The sequence below is a fragment of the Pongo pygmaeus genome, chromosome 21 (genome assembly GCF_028885625.2).
Source record: "Pongo pygmaeus isolate AG05252 chromosome 21, NHGRI_mPonPyg2-v2.0_pri, whole genome shotgun sequence".
NCBI classification, from domain to species: domain Eukaryota; kingdom Metazoa; phylum Chordata; class Mammalia; order Primates; family Hominidae; genus Pongo; species Pongo pygmaeus.
The window spans coordinates 31,686,260-31,703,236 of record NC_072394.2 but is presented as its reverse complement, the minus strand read 5'-3'; the positions used below and the strand labels follow the sequence as shown (position 1 = coordinate 31,703,236).

Below are 16,977 nucleotides of genomic sequence, written 5' to 3'. Positions count from 1 at the left end.
GGGATGAAGACTCCCTCTGCAGCACCTCTCCCCACTCTCCTCATTGTGTTGCTCAATGCTCAAGCTTTGTCACCGTCCCTTAAGACAACATAGGAAAGAAAACTCATTTACTGAGCACCTACTGTGTACCAGGATCTTTGCATATATGAGCTCATCTAATCCTCACAGCAACTCTACAAAATTGGCACTATTAGTCTTTATTTTATGGAGGCAGGAACTAAGGCTGAGAGAAGCCAAATGGCTTACTCAAGGTCGCACAGATCCAATGTTCCAATTTAAAGCTGTGACACTTCACAGTTTTTGCTCTGTTATCCCACACTTGGTTTTCCAACCTGAATATACGTGTGTGTGTGTGTGTGTGTGTGTAACTCTTCTTTATTCCCTAGCACTCTTTTCTGCAAATGTTTTTTTCTCTCTGAGGACTGAGGCTCACACACATGTGCACGTGCATGTACACACACACCCACCAAGTCATCAGCATCTTTCTTTTATTTATTGTACTGGAGGAGCAGGAAATTACACAAGCCTATTAAAGGCTAAGCAAATTCCAAGTAAATTGTATAAATGGGATTTTTTTAAAGCACACAAAATAACTCTAAAACAATCTATCCATTTCAGAACATCATCAGATACCTGGGGACTGCGCATGAAGAGATGTGCTCAGCAGCATCTTACACAAATTATACAAACTCAAGCCTGTTTCCTCTCCTATCCAGCCCCATCTCCTGGACCCACAAACCAAAAGAGAGTGCCTGGGAATGAGAGATCAAAGGAGAGAGAGACAGAGGGGGAGGGCTTTGATTGAAATCAAGATATCGGGAGGTCTCTGCCTCTGATTCAGGGTTATTTGAATCAAGGGAACTCATTTGGCCTCAAGCACTTAATCATTTTATTCTTCTTTCTGGTTTTATTTTGAGACATTAAGAGGAAAGAAGCATCATGGGGATTGAAGAGGGCCTTTTTCTCTTTCTAGCTGCTGCTTCTGGAGTCCCTTACCCAATGCCCAGTGCATATGTTAGGCCAGATGGCTTGGACTCTTGGCAGCCAATTCAGCTGCTCAAGAACATGGTTGTGCTTAACTTCATCAACTTGACTCTGCTTCAGTTCACCATGGAGTAGAAGCATGATACCAATCAGTTTAATTAGTTTAATGAGGGCTGAGGGAACTGGACCACATTTTGAGTTTGTTGCACAGAACAAATTGGTTTGCCTTTCTCCCTCCTTGATCATTTAAGCATTCAAGAGGCTGCTCTCAATCATTTCCGAAAGGGGTTTTCACTCCCTTCTGTAAGGAGTTGGGCACTGTCCAGGGTACCAACATGACTGGGAGTTCAGGAAGTCAGTTCTTCAAGAGGTGCTTTTCTGAACAATGAGGACTCAGAGTACACTGACTAAACATTAAACCCACTAGAAGACTGGACCCTCTACTGTAAGGGTTCCTGATCCAATATAAGGCAATGTTTAAGCTTTGTACCTAAAGCATCATCTCCAAAGTGGGGTGCACAAGAGATCTTTTGAGATTTGGGAATATAATGTTAGGATTTCTGTGTATGATTATTTACCTTATTTTAAAGTTCTACTCTTTGTTTATGATGTGTATACTATCTGCATGAGGGAGCATGCTCATATTTCTTCTGAGAGGGGCATGTGATCGGTTAAGTTTGGAGATCATAGACCTACAGGTACAAAGAAAGTCGCTCTGGTTCCCTGGATTTGAGGAGTCACGTGAACAGGTTGGAAGGACTGAGATCACAAACTGCTGCTGCTGCTGCTGCCGCCGCTGCTGGTAGTTTTAGAGTCTAGGTGTCTGAGCCAAGCACTAAGCCTATTGTGGGGAAGGGACATCCACCCTTCCCCATCACAGACCCCAGAGAAATAACATACTCCCAGGCAGAAGAGAGATAGGCTGGGCTTGGATATTTTGTACACAATGCTGAGCTGAGCATGGGGAAGGGGCACATACAAGAGGATGAATGAGTGCACTCCAACCTGAAAAGGTGTCAGGGGATGCTCCTGACTCTACTCCATGAAGAGAGGTGCTTATGCATCAAAAAGCTCTCCAGAGTAAGCATTCGGATCTTCCTGAGACCGAGTCACCACCTTGAACTGGCGCCGGAGAAAACCGCCATAGCGCTTCTGGTTGTCCCACTTGAGCTTGGGACGAATGCGCCGCAAGAAGCCCCCATAGCGTTTGTACAGGTCCTCGTGGCCCATGCTATCCCCGTCCCCCTCCCCAGCCACCTCTGAGCTCCTCTTGGGGTATTTGCGCAAAAAGCCCCCATAGCGTTTGACCTGCTCCTTGGGGTCCTCCTCAGCGAAATAGAGTGTGCCAGTCTCCATGGCACCATCGTTCAGCTGGGCATCCCTCATCAGCTCAGACTCTGCTCCCTCCCCAAACCCATCAGAGAGACCCCTGAGCTTCTCCTCCAGGCTCTTGCTCAGAGTGTTCTCCTTTGTTGAGATACTTGGGAGAAACTTGCTTTTCTCCAACTCCTTCAGGAAGGACCCAGAGAGCTTGGCCAGCTCACCGTAGGGCCCTTCCCCAACCGACTTGCTCCCCAAGTCCTCCTTGTCATTGAGCCCAAGGGTGGAGGGGGTGAAAAAAGACAGAAAGCTCTGGCATCTCTCCCATTCCTCAGAGGGCAGCAGGGCAGCCTGGCATTGCAGGGAGCAAATCTGCAAAAGACCCAAAAAGACCACAGTGGCAAATGATCAAAACACGTGCACTGGTCTGCCCCAGGCTCCCCTGTCTAGTGTCTGAGAAAACCAAAATGAATGCCACTGCTAAGCCCTGGGCTACCCATGTTCATACTACTGGTGGTGCATAAAGGTAGGGGACTTTGTGCCTGTGAGAAAGAGAAGACAGACTTGGAGAGGTGAAATGGCTTTAGACCCAGGACACATGGCTGCAGGTGGCAATTGCCAGAATTGGAAGTAAGATCTTCCCGTAGTGTTCTGCGTGCTCACCTTTTCCCTTCCACATCTGACTCCCAGACAGGAAACCGCATCTCCATTAAAAATACAAATTCTCTCCCAGGCTTCCGCAAGTGTGAAGCACGCTGCTAACTCTTGGTAAAGTGGAACAGAGAAGTGCAGCATGGCAGAGAACACACAGGAGAGGACACAGGAGGGTTCATCAGGCCTGGGGTGGGGGGCAATGGCATCACTTCATAGGGCCATTGGGAGCATTCAATCATGATGATGATGACAATAGCAAAGAATATGGAACTCGAACCCAGGCCGTCCAACGCCATGAGTCTTCATGCTTAAACACGGTACTCTTCAAGATTGGGCATGGGCAGGACCTGGCCCATTGTGTGCATCTCTCGGTGGCTAGAATTGTATATTAAATAACTTCTTTTGCCAGGTGCAGTGGCTCATGCCTGTAATCCCAGCACTTTGGGAGACCAAGGCCGGCGGATCGCTTGAGACCAGGAGTTTGAGACCAGCCAGGCGGACATGGCAAAACCCCATCTCTACTAAAAATACAAAAATTAGCTGGGTGTGGTGGTGTGTACCTGTAGTCTCAGCTGCTCGGGAGGCTGATGTATGAGAATCACTTGAACCCAGGAGGCGGAGGTTGCAGTGAGCTGTGATAGTGCCACTGCACTCCAGCCTGGGCAACAGAGCAAGACTCTGTCTCAAACAAAAATAAATAAATAAATAAGTAATAAATAACTTCTGGGCAGGCTTGATAGCCCATGCCTGTAATCCCAGGACTTTGGGAGGCCGAGGTGGGCAAATCACTTGAGGTCAAGAGTCTAAGACCAGCCTGGCCACATGGTGAAACCCCATCTCTACTAAATATACAAAAATTAGCCGGGCATGGTGGTGGGTGCCCATAGTCCCAGCTACTCGGGAGGCTGAGGCAGGAGAATCATTTGAACCCGGGAGGCAGAGGTTTCAGTGAGCCGACATCACGCCACTGCACTCAAGTCTGGGCTACTGAGTGAGACCCTGTCTCGGAAAAAGTAAATAAATAAATAACTTCTTTCACTATCTCATGGAATCATCTCCATTTTGCAGATGAAGAAACCGAGGCTCAGAGAGGGAGTTCCAAGGTCATGGAGCTAGAAAGGGACAGAATCAAAGTCTGTGTTCTGTCCCTATGCCCTTGGTACTTCTATTCCAGCCTTTCTGCTGTCATGGGAGAGACATGTGGGGGAACTTAAAGCAAAGCCAACAAGGTAGGGCCAAGAGGTGGTAAGGCCCAGGAGAGGGGTCAAAGTTTGATCCTGTCAGCCAGATCTTTGCATTTAGGGGTGGTGGAGGCAGCTCCTCTCATGGAACTGTCTAGATTTGGAGGTGCTCATCAGCCCAGGAAAAAGAAGCCCTAAAAAGTCAATCTAGAGCTGCTGACTGCTGAAGTCAGCACCACCTCAGAAATGACACTCCCTGTTGCCAGGCATCACTCTCCCTGGAAACCTGAGTCTCTCCTCCTGGCCTAAGTGAACCCACAGTGGTGAGGTCTGGAGTAGGGACACAGCAGCCCCTGGTGTCCAGGCCATCTACAGGGCAGGACACCCACCACCCTGCACAGGTGGGATGGATCTACAGGACAGCACACAGCTGCCCAGGCCTGCAACCTCCCCTCTCTGGGCTGCCTCGCACAGGTCCCAGGACCTGGGCATTGAAGAACCTTGCCTGAAACCTACCAGGGGGTTGATAGGTTTGGGACCATCCTGGGTCTTTACAGCACACAAGGAGCACCGCGGCAGGCAATCCGCTGTGGCGGAGGGGAACACGAGGAGGCAGGCAGCCAGGACCAGCCCCTGCCAGGCCATCCTGTCTCAGCAATTCCTGCTGGGGAGGAAAAAAGAGAAGATAATGAAATCTGTGATCACCACTCTGTAGATTGTGTTCTGAGCCCACAAAGTCATCTCTTTAACTCCTGCCCACAGCACTGCAAAGCATTCTGATTCCCATTCTACAGTCAAGAAAACAGAGGCCCAGGGAGGTAAAGTGGAGGCCCAAAGCCAAGAGTCAAGGAAGGGAATGAGCGCCCAATGTATACCCAGAGCTTTCCTACACATTCACTTTCAATCTGCACGATAGTTCTTCAATGTGGGCTGTGCTAGTTTCATTCGACAGATGGGGAAGATGAGGCTCAGAGCTGGGAAGTAGTTGCACACAGCAAGGAGGTGGACAAGCCACGACTTGCTCTGGGTCTTTCAGACTTCAAAACCCACTTTGGCCACCCGCCAAGCCAGAAGATACTTGGCTAAATGCTTTTCTGAGTTCTCTGAGGTCTTTGTCCCTGTGTCCCAGGCTGTCCCATGTCAGTCCTTTCGGCTGTGTGAGGGCTTCGGAATTTTTCTCTCCCACTCTGGTACTGTCACTGACCTTGGCCATGGCTCCACCTTCACTCCCTCTCCCTGCTGACCTCCCTGCCTGCCTCCAGTTCCTTCTTTGATTCCTCCTTCCCACCCTGAAATGCCCGTCTTGGCAATATCAATTCTGTGAACAGACCCATTGGGTGGGGTCAGGCTGGCCCTTCTGCCTAAATGTCAGGGCACCCTCAGTCCCTTTCCTACAATTCCACACTTCAGCTCTGGGCTCCAACCACATCAGCTTCTTGCAATTCCCTTAATGAATGCATCAGGCTCTGACCCACCCCCAGGCCTTTGCACATGCTGTTCCCTCTGCCTGGAGAACCCTTCATCTCCTCTTCTGTTACCTGTCATTTAGTTCCTGGATTAGATATTACTTCATCCAGGCAGCTCTCCCTGATTGCCTAGGCTAGATGAGCTGCTCCTCCTTTCTATTCTCCCAGCAACATGTGCCTCTTCCATGAAAATAGTCTACTATTTGGTAATTAACTATGTGAGTCTTCAGGATTTGATTCCACTTCTTGTCTTTTTCTCTGAAATAGTCACTCTGTTCCTCAAATATGCCAAGCTTGCTCCTACCTCAGGGTCTTTGCACTTTCTGTTCTTCTGCCTGCAGTATTTTGACCTCAGACTTCTACATCACTAGCTCCTTCTTTGTCATTAAATTAGTTGTCACATTGGCAGAGAGGCATTTACTGATCACTATGTCTAATGACACTTCCTTGGTGTCTCTCTTACCTCACCCTTTGTTTGCATCAGAACACTCCCACCTCATAGTCTCCTTCTATTTGATGCTTGGTTGTTGTTGGTGGTGTGTATGTTGTGGTTATCGCCTCCCCAATAGAATGTTAGCTCCTTGAGGGCACAGACCCTGTCTTATTCTCTGCTGTATACTAGCTCCTAAAACCCTGGCCAGCACATCGCAGGTCCTCAATAAATTCTTGGCAGATGAATTAATGCCTCATAAATAATCTGTTAAAAGTTGTCTGTTTTGCTGGGCATGGTGGCTCGCACCTGTAATCCCAGCACTTTGAGAGGCTGAGGCGGGCGGATCACTTGAGGTCAGGAGTTCGAGACCAGCCTGACCAACATAGTGAAACCCCATCTCCATTAAAAATACAAAAATTAGCTGGGAAGAGTGGCATGCACCCATAGCCCCATCTATGCAGGAGGCTGAGGCAGGAGAATCATTTGAACCCAGGAGGTAGAGGTTGCAGTGAGCAGAGATCATGCCACTGCCATCCAGCTTGGGTGACACAGTGAGACTCCATCTCAGAAAAAAAAAAAAAAAAAAAAAGTTGTCTGTTTCTTAGTCAGCCCTTTATAGTGAGACTCCATCTCAAAAAAAAAAGGTGTCTGTTTCATAGTCAGCCCTTTATAAATCAGATATCAAGACTCGGGGCCTTGATATTTGATTTATGAGAGCACAGTACAGTTCTTTCAACTGGAATCCCCTAAGACACCCCACCCCACCCTGCCAGGGGCTTCACGCTTCGCCCAGCATGGTCTTTGTAACCTGACAACACCAATCTACTCTCAGAAATAGCTGTCCTCTTTTCCTCCAACTTCCCCATCCCTGCAAACTGCCTTATTTGCTCAGGTGTTCAGAGTGTTTTGAAGCTTCCGCTCCACGGGCCCCAGATCCCCATGCTGTAGCCAGAGCAGGGTATCCCCGCTAAAGCATGCAGTAGGCTCTCCCACCAGAGCATGCTTAATAGTGATACCAGTCACCATTTATCAGACCCCCACTGCTCTGAGTTCTTCAATTCATCACCTCATTTATTCCTTCAGGGAAGTGGGCACTTCTGGTCTGGTGAATTGCCCATGTTCTACCGCGAATAGTGAAGCTGGGGTGCAAGGCCTGTTCTGTTTGACCCCCTACACTTAATGACTACAATTTCTAGAGCAACTTCAATTCATTGACAGCTGCACCCTCCGTGAGATCCAAGGGGCTTTATATACAAAGCCCTTGACCTGTGTATTATACTCAGCCTACCCACAAACTGTGAGAGGTGGGTATCACTAGCCCCACTTTATAGACAAGAAAACCGGTGCTCAGAGAGGCTTGGTAAATCTCCTGAGGTCACACAGCAATTCAAGGCACAAACTCAGGCCCATGTGCCTTGCTTGAGGCTGGCAAGGTCTGCTCCCCTGAACCAGGGAGGCTCAGTGGAAAAGTCAGGGAAGCAGACTAGTGTCCCTCCTGTGTCTTTCTCTTCCCCTTGAGTTTCTCTCACGCTCTGTCAGCTGCGGAGTGGATTACAGTTCCCCACCAGTGAGCCATGCAAAGCGGGCAGCTCATGTTTTCTCTGATATCAGCAATGGCTGGGCTGGCCTGTTAGAAGATTAGCAGTGAATTAACCTACTGGGGAGGGGGCGCCTACCACACCATTTAACTCCTGGCTGAAGGCTTCCCAAACAGCTTAGCTGCTAAGGTAGGGGACTTACGTTAAGATCTCTTTATCTCAGGCAAAAATAATGTTGGCATCCTTGTCTTTCATCCATTAACTTTATATTTAATGATAACTCTGGTTGATCTGATGGTAACTAAGTACTCACGATGTTCTGAGCAGTTCTCATGGATGAACTCATACACATTCACAGAAACTCTACAGCATTGGTGCTACTGCCATGCACGCTTTACAGATGAGGAAACTTCTAGAGCCTGCCAAGATTCTACAGGGAGTAAGTGGCAAAGCTGGGATGCGCACCAGGCTGTCTGGCTCCAGAGCTACCTTCATAACCGCTGTGTACTGCCCAGGCCCCTTCAGTCCTCTCATCTCCAGCCTCCAGCTTCTCCCTCCAGGTGGACTCTCCACCTGGTTCTGGAGTGGCCTCCAATATTTCCCTCCTAGACACTTTCCACACAGCAGCTGGAGGACCCTTCTGAAATGCAGATCTGACTGCACCTCTGCCCTGTGTCCACTGGCTTCCAGAGGAAGCTTGTCCCCGTCACCTAGCACCCCCGGGCTCTCCTAATACCAACAGCTGACATTTGCTAGTGCTCCCTGTGTGCCTGTCCCTGTGCTCAGAACTGTGTGTGTCTTATTGTAAGGGGGTCCTTATGACAACTCCATAAGACTGGGACTAATATTCTCCCCATTCATGGATGAGAAAATGGAGACACAGAAAGATCACATAGTCTGTCCAAGGTATCCCAGCAAGTACACAGCACCCAGACAGATTGGATGTGAGTTCTGCCCGTCCTGGGCTTGACCAAACCACCAGCAATTTCAAAACAAATGCTCCACACACCCCACCCTCCAAGCCTTTGCACACAGGGTTTCCTCTGCCAGGAACATCTTTCTCACCCCACTCATCCACTCCCATCACACTTTGACTTGGCTAATTCTTACTCATTATTCAAAACTCAGCCTCAGTTGCCTCTTCCAGGAAGTCTGTCTGGATTAGTTCCCTCCTTTGAGCTCCCACAGCCTCCTATGCTGGCTCCATCACAAAATTACCACTTACCTGTCTGAGTCCCTTATGGGCAGGTAAGGGGGTTGCTGAGGTGCGAGTGTGTTGTGCTTGAGGATGACAAAAGGCCAGGGTGGATGAAGGGACATAAGGGAGAGACTGGGGTGGAAAAGCAAAGAGGTGGGCAGAGGATGGATAATGCCCGCTCTCATAGGCAAAGGGAGAGTTTGCATTTGATCTAAATGTGACTGGAAGACTAAGGAGGTTTGAGTGATTGATGAATGAATGAATGAATAGTGTCCCAGTACCTCATACAGGGCTAGAATGAGAGCAGGAGCTGCACACCAATTAGTTATGAAAATAAACAGGCACTATTTTAAAATTAGGAAATTTTTACATTAAAAAAACTCAATTTTCAATTTGTCTTGAAAAAACAAAAGGCCTGGGGACATTGATCCTATATTCCAATATGGCAACAGTCACAGAGGAAGAACCATACTGCCCATCACCACCCGCGGAACCACCCAGGGCTTCCCTCACTGCCGACTGCCTGACAGACAAGTGAGTCTGCAGCCCCTGAATTACCCACTCTAACTTGGAGAAGCAGCATGGGGTGGGAGGGACACAGCTGGTGAGAAAGGAGAGGTAGGACCTCAAATTCTTTCCTGACCCCGAAGCAGGATCACCAAGTGGTCAGTAATGTGGGCTCAGGTCTCAGCCCACCACTTACCACCACTTTAGGAAAATGACTTAGTTTTACTGTGCCTCAGTTTTCTCAGCTACAAAATGGGGCTAATAATAATGCTTCAGAGGGTGGGCATAGGAACTAAATAAATGATCACATTTGAAGCACCTGGCACATAGTAGGTGCTTTGCAGACTGGAGTATGAAGGCTCCAGTCTAGTCTTACTTGAGCTGTAGGAGATAGGAAAAGAAGAGGGCAAAAAGGAGAGACCATAAAGAGCTTGGCACACTGCAGAAACAAAAAATGCTGCTGCATGACTCACTGCCGTGGACAGAGGGCCTGCTGGGTGTTGGTCTGGGCTGAGTGCCCTTCATCCATGATCCTGTCAACCCAGCAACAGCCACCAATTCTCAGGAGCCTACTGGGTGCCAGGCTGTGCATTACTGCTTTGTACATATTAGCTGTAATCCTCACAGCAACCCCAGAGGTGCATGGTTTTTTTTAATATCCATTTTACAGAGAGCCAGACTGAGGCTGAGAAAGGGGAACTTGCTCATCCAAGTTCACCTGGAGTCATGAATGGGGGAGTTGGGCTTCTGTCCAGATCCCTCCAGGTTAAAAGGGGACTCTAGTAGAGACACATTGGCCCTCACAATTTCATAGGTGATCCTATTTCCTTCCTTTTATAGGATAAATACATTACTGAACAATGTCAGATGGGCCCTGGGGGAAGCATTTCGACCTTTCTGATGGGGATTTGCCAAGGAATGGAGCTGGGAAGTCACACATAAGAGAGAGCCCTGCCTGCCTATCATGTCTGATTAGGGATGGGCCAAGGAGGAAAGGAACTTTGCCTATCATCGGGATGAGAAGTGGGAAGCAAGCCCCCTTGGTAAGCAGGAGGTGTGACGTCAGCATCTGACCCTGATGGAGGGCCTGCATGGTCTTCTTTCACAGACTTGGCCGAGGACCCGGAGGCCGCACAAGGAAAAGTCCTTTGCACTTGGCAGTTTGTGAAGCTTTTTCTCAGCCACTACCTCGGGTGCTTTGTAACAGCCCAGTAGGGGAAAGAAGGGGGGGTGATTCTCCCCTAACAGGTGGGGTTGTTTCAGACTCACCAGCCTCCCTAATCACATGAGCCAATTCCTTACGTAAATCTCTTTCTGTGGATAGGCACACCTTGTTGGTTCTGCCTCCCTGGAGAACCTTGGCTAATACAACACCCGTGCCCCTTTGTTTGCGTCTATGTCTGTGGTTGTTTTCATGCTGCAAAAGCCGAGTTAATTTTTGAAACAGGGACTGTAGGGCCAAGAAAGCCCAAAATATTTACTCTCTGGTCCTTTACAGACAAGGTTTGCTGACCATACTTTCACCGGTTTTATAAACATTTTATGATTCTAATAGTTTTTAAGCTAATTTTCTTGAGTCCTCAGGCACGTGAACATATTCTCAAATAATAAAACATTTTTTATGCCTTGCTAGTGGATGGATCTCCTACCAGGGGGTCAGGTGGGTTTCCCGATGGAAGAGGCAGGAAGCAACTGGCCCCATTCTTCAGCCCTGAGCCCTTTCTAGTTGCCTGGGCTGCTCTCCCGGCAAATACTGAGAGGACCTGGGGAGGCTTGCCTTGGGATTTTCCTTTTCCTTGACAGGGAAAGGCATGGGATCTGCAGCCATTTGGTGCCACCTCCTCCACAAGCCTCAGTCTTCTCATCTGTGATTGGGGTGTATCGTCTTCCTGCACTGAGACAGCACCGCTTAAAGGGCCAGCACAAAGTAGACCCTCTTTTCACCCAGGGCCCAGAGTTCCTTGAAAGGGAACGATCTTTTTGACTTCTTGGCTTCTCGATGATATTTCTATATTGTAGTCAGCTGAGGGCTCAGAGGAGCCGCAAGCGTTTTTATTTAAAAAGTCAGCATGGAATAATAATGGCTTGATTTAACATCGCAATTATCTCTCTGAGCACTTTAGCGCATATGATTATCCCTATTTGATGAAAGAGGAAATGGGAAAAGGTAGAAATGAAGTCACTTGTTTAAGGTCATATCATGAGTCAGGAGGGAAATGGAGACAGAATTCCAGCCTCCCACACCCGAACCGTGACTCCCACTAAAGAGATGGCATTGTTTCAATGACCCTGCCATGACAACCATCCTAACAGCCAGCAAGGACTGAGACGCTGCTCTGCACCAGCGCTGTGCACTCCAGGTGCCTCCCGTGGACCCTACGGGGCAGGGGCTAATATTACAGGCTTAGGATCCAGATCAAGTGATAAAGTGCCTCTCCATGGTCACAGAGCATGGCAGAGTTGGAATTCTCTAAGTCCATCGCATTCCTCATTTAGGGTGTAGCTATGAGAAGGGACAAGCTCTTTGCTCTCCACTTTATCTCAATTACTTCTCTCTTCTCTTGAAGAGAATCCAGTGGGTTGGGAACTATCAGTTCCATTTCCAGATGGGGAAAACAGGGGCTCAGAGTCTAAAAGACTGGGCCAAGACCAAGAAGCAAGGAAACAGCAGAATAAGATTTCAAAGTCAGTCTGCTGACTCCATGCCACAAACCATCCTGAGGCCTAAATATGTATCAAGTGTCTTTTGGATAACCTCCCAAACTCTCACATTCCTGACGTTGAAACCATTTCAGGAGCTTTTGCCCCACACTCAAAAGTGTAAAGTTCACCCTTGTGGGTCTCCATGTGGTTGGCAAAGGGAGCCCCTGAACCTGGAAAAGTGGTGCCCCTTGTTAGGTATTCGCGTCATAACAGAAGATGAATGATCAGTGGGAAGGAGACTCGGGTTCTGAACAGAAAGTAAACCCACACTTTAGCCTGGCAAAGATCAAAGCACAGAATCGGATAAGGGTCCCGTTTGGTGGTCGGCTGCATTTGCTGTGCAGAGACCAGAGGGAAAGATGGCCTTGCAGGCAATGGTCCTGGTGGGATCATTCAATCCATATTTATAAGAACGTTTTTCAAGAGCAAGGTTTGGATGGAACCGCCACCCTTTTTGTTATCTGGTGCAATTAAGGCATGGGGAGAAAGGCAAAAAGAGGATAAACCAGAGAGATATGGAGATGAAGAGACATAGAAAGAGAGATGTAGAAAGAGAGAGTTAGAGATATAGACACAGAGAAAAAGACATGGGCCCAAAAGAATAGCAGAGGTGAGACCTGCACATACAGAAAAAGAGATCGAGACACCGAGAAAAAGCAGAGAGAGGTGGAGGACCATATGGGAAGAAAAAACAAGATGAGACATAGAGATGGGGAGAGGACGAATGGGAATAGAAGGGGAGTGGGTGAGGAGGAGGAGAAGAAGAGGGAAAAAAGAGAAGGGAAGTGAACAAAATAAGAGAGAAGTGGGGAGGGAGAGTAGATTTTGATTCAGGATGCTGACCTACCATGTGAATCACAAACACCAATTCTCTCCCTCCTGCTGCTCTCTGAGTCCGCCCTTTGTTCCTAGGGACCAGTGGGCAAGAGACCCTGCCACATAATAACTGCTCAGTAAACCACTGTCAAGTTAAATAAAATTGTCCAGGAATAGGACAGGGACCAAATGGCAGTTCGAGCCAATGCATCAACAAATTGCCTCAGTGCATATGTCTGCGGCTTGTGGCCAGCCGCTCTGGCCAGTGGGATGACCTGGATGGACTCTGGGAGGAGCCCCCTGAGCCAAGCCATGTGCCTCATGGACCTGGGCCATCGTCCTCCTGCCAGGAGCATCAGTCTGGATCCAGGCTGGGAGGGACTGATGAGGCTGCGCTTCACAGCACTAACAGACCTCACTCCATATCGAGGGTCTGATCCTGGGCTTACCTGGGTGTCTCCAGCCAATGTTTACTGCTTACCACAGTGGCCAGCTCTGTCTCAGTGAAACAGGTTTATCACTTTGTCAGACCCAGCAAGATTAGCCAACATTCATGGGCTGAGATGAGTGAATACAGTGAGAGAAATCAGCTGTGTAACCACACTTTCTCAGGCATGCATTGAAATCGAACCAGTAACAATTGATCTCTCTTACAATGATGGAAGAGATCTAACAAATACAACAATTGTGCAGGAATGACCCAAGGAGGTGAGTAGTGGGAGGGGGAGTTAGGGAGTATTGATCAAAAAGAGACTCCATGATCCTGATGCAGCAGATGAAATAAAAAGTCTTCTTCTGGGATGGGGAGGGGAAAGGAGCACCAGCCCCTCAAATGAAAATATTAGACGTTAGAGCATATTTCCTGGACATAGCACACAGCATGATGGAGTGGGATGATCAGCGATATGATAATCGATGGAGAGAAAGGTCCAATCTCACCACTTCAGAACAGTGAAAATCTGAGCAGTCATACCAGTATTTATTGAGCACCTACTGAATGCCAGGCATATTGCTGTATCCCGTTGGAGCCTTGCAATAACCTTAGCAGGTGAATATTATTATTATTCTCATCATACAGGTAAGGAAAGTAAGACTCAGAGAGGGACTTCTACTGTTCCAAAGTCACACAGTAAGTGAGTGGTAGGATCTGGGATTTCAGCCCAGCACTGTTTCAGGTGTTGTGAGACACACGTGTAGATGACAGATGGAAAATTCCTGGCTCCCAGGAGTTACTTCAAGAAACCTTAACTCCTTCCACGTGTTTTAAGATCGCAAATCTCTCAAATAGCCCCAGAGCTGATCCCTTTGCCTGCTCCCTTAAAATGTGCTGCCTTCCGCCACATAGCCTTGGGGACCAGTGTGACATCCCCCTCCCAGCTGCCAACAGAGGCATAGGATTTGCCTACCACCTATCACACCTCTAGCTCAGCTGGGGCAAAGCAGTGGGCTTGAGATCCCGTCAGTGAATGCAAACCACCTCCAGGCAGCATAACTCACCGGCTTGGGCTGCTGCGACAGCTCCCCCCACGCAGATCTCAAAGCCTGAAGACAAATGACCTGCAAAAATAGAACAAAGGCAAGGTGTGGTGGGACTGGGGGGAGAAGAGGAGGGGAAAAGAGAAGGAAGGTGCCACAGGGGGGTGGGAGTGAGGCCTGGGGTGAGAAAGAACAGAAGAGGATCGACATTCTGCAACGCTTTGCAATGGATCTCGACTGGGATGCCTGTCAAATTAGAAAGGCAAGCCTTGTATATTTCAGCAACCCTTGGAAGAAAGATGATAATGAAGACTTTCAGTCTGTGGGAGGGGAATTGAAATCAGATCCAATAATCGAAAGAGCTTGTTTCCCCTGGGAAGCCTGGAGACTTAATTAAGTAATGCTTGTAGAGCTTGGAGGGATTCTGGATACCCAGGAAAAAGTAAGCAGTTGCAGAATTTACTCTTCAACCTTGGAGTAGTCAGCAGGCTTTTTTTTTTTTTCCTGAAACTCATCAGCTTTTTGCTAGAATCAAACTTTGAGACTCAGTACTTTTCTGAATATGGGTCTCTGGACCAGTGAACAAATGGCTTTCCCTTTGAGCTTCCTCCTGGCCTTAGACTCCTCTGGCTATAGTTAATAGGAGAGCAACAAGTCCTTTCCAAGTAAAATGGACAACAAAACGCCTGCTAAGCCTGGGCCTCCTGGCTTGTTGTCACTCCCTTTTCCCATTCCCTTCCAACAAAACACCCCCAAACTTCAACCTGTATCAAATTCCATCGAAAGAAGCCACTCAAACCAGCACCCTGTCAGTAATTAAACACAATCCGAAAAGAATGAAAAGGCTGAACCTGGCTGTACATTGATGTACATGTTATGTGATAAATGCCAGAGCCTTGGATCTCATTAATGTCCCCAAGCCATTGTTCTCTAAGTCCAGTGAGACTCATTGACCTTTAAAATCACCCTGATTAGTGAAACCTCTCACTTCTCCCACCCAGGGTGTCCCATTTTCCCCAGACCCTGGGAATGGCATAGGAACTGCTGTGTGGGAGACTGCAAGGAGAAGGAGACCCTGGAGCTAAAGCCAAAGAGTGGTCCTCTTGGGAGAGAGCTTACCACCTGTTTAAGCCAGGACTGTGCAGAAAGGGAGATTCCAAAGAGCATTCTCTCACTGGTCTGGCTTTTGTGAACTAGCCTCCTAACTATAACTACCTTTGCTAGATAATCAGACCCAAACCTAAAATCCCCAGCCCGAGCTCCCACCATCTCTAGGTCCAGAGGACCAGGAATAAGCAAATAAAACCAAGCGATAGAATTCCAGTGCCCCCTCTGGATGTTACCTGCACTCTGCTTTGTCCCTGGGCAGCTTCTGGCCGAGCAGGTCGGAGGTGGCAGTGGCTGGTCCAAGGCTCAGGGGCCTCCCTGACTCTGGCTTGGGAGGAGGTGCCAAAGAAGCAGCTGTGAACACCACCAAAGCCCCTTCGAATAGCAGTTCTGGTGCCTCTTCCCCCCTTTTATGGACGAGAGCCTCCCCTGTCGCTCAGCCCTTGCTGAGCACAGGCTGCTGGGAGCCAATGGGGAAGTGGCTGAGAGCAGTCAGAGCGCAGACCCCCAGGCCCTTCAACTCGAACTCCCTGGGCCCGACACAATAGGCTTCTCTTCGTGACAGGGATGTGGAGGAGGAAGGCAGCCGTGTTGGGGAGGGGGGCGGATTCTGGGTGTAGTGCTGTTTGTCACTTGAAATCCGGCCACTTCAATTTTTGATGCGTTTCCAGGAGAGTGTCACAGGAAAAAGAAGACAGGGAAGGACAGAGACAGAAGAGTTAGAGAAAGAGAGAGAGAGGGAGTCAGAGAGAAAAACAGAGAGAATCGGAAATGGAGAAAGAGGCAATGTCGGACCTAGGGAGTGATACAAAGGAGGGGAGAAAGAGAAAGAAAAACAGAGACAGAGAGAGTGGCAGAGATAGGGAGATGGGTAGAAACACAAGGAGAGAGGGACAGAGCAAGAAAAAAGGAAACCAACCAGGAAAACAGTCAGACTCAAAACACACTGATCCACAGACAGACAGACGCAGAGACAGACAGAGGCTGAGAGAGTCTTCTGATCATGGAAGAGAGTGGGGAGGTGACAGCCGAGTCAGCAGGCACGTGCATGGCCCACTGTTGTGTGCCGTGGCAACTCTGTGTTGGCAGGTGCATGCGTGTGCTGGAATCTTTTTGTGTGTACATTTGCCTGCAAACGGCATTCGGCTCTGGTACATGCCTGAGCTGGTGCCAGGCACACTAGCCCTGGCAGAAGCACAGCTCTTCCCTGACAGCCAGGAGCTGCAGTTTAGTTTTCTCTGGCGGCAACACAAAATGAATAGCAGGAAAAACCCCTCAAAATATGGGCTGCAATATGCCTCAGCACACACTCTGGGTGAGGGAGGGACCCACATCAATATACCCTTGGCCTGGACCAGCAGCAGCTTGAAGGTGGCACTCTTCATCGCTACAGAGATCTTCCAGAACATAGGGGTCTCTGAGTTTGGAAGAGAACATGCTTCTCTTCTCAGCCAATAGCAGACAGTTTGTGGTGGGAGGCACAACTATTTCAGAAGTCTGGCAGGGCCGCCCATTTTGTGGGCACCTGGCTGCACCAGGCAGTTAGCTAGAGTTGTCAGATTTAATCCTCATGACCTAGCCAGTTGGTTAATAT

General features: G+C 48.6%; 1 protein-coding gene and 1 long non-coding RNA gene across 3 annotated transcripts in view; one reads left to right on the top strand and one right to left on the bottom strand.

The window, feature by feature from the left end:
• Nucleotides 1–16,977, top strand: part of LOC129021723 (uncharacterized) — a 60,551-nt gene that overhangs the window by 31,402 nt on the left and 12,172 nt on the right. The window lies entirely within an intron of this gene.
• PDYN (prodynorphin) lies at nucleotides 472–16,297 on the bottom strand. Of its 2 annotated transcripts, XM_063659537.1 has the most exons (4): nucleotides 15,620–16,297; nucleotides 14,298–14,357; nucleotides 4,656–4,803; nucleotides 472–2,676 (listed from the first exon to the last, which is right to left on the bottom strand). In XM_063659537.1, exons 3-4 carry the CDS (start codon nucleotides 4,782–4,784, stop codon nucleotides 2,041–2,043), a joined length of 765 nt encoding a protein of 254 aa, XP_063515607.1. In that variant the 5' UTR covers nucleotides 4,785–4,803; nucleotides 14,298–14,357; nucleotides 15,620–16,297; the 3' UTR covers nucleotides 472–2,040. The 2 variants fall into 2 exon arrangements, with proteins under 2 accessions (XP_063515607.1, XP_054323518.1); XM_054467543.1 differs by lacking the exons at nucleotides 14,298–14,357; nucleotides 15,620–16,297 and adding an exon at nucleotides 5,910–5,997.

Excerpts from the sequence above, each read along its gene's own strand:
- PDYN (XM_063659537.1), bottom strand. The coding sequence starts at position 4,784 with ATGGCCTGGCAGGGGCTGGTCCTGGCTGCCTGCCTCCTCGTGTTCCCC. Across the intron at positions 2,677-4,655 it reads CCAAACCTATCAACCCCCTG|ATTTGCTCCCTGCAATGCCA; the intron begins GTAGGTTTCAGG and ends GGTCTTTTGCAG.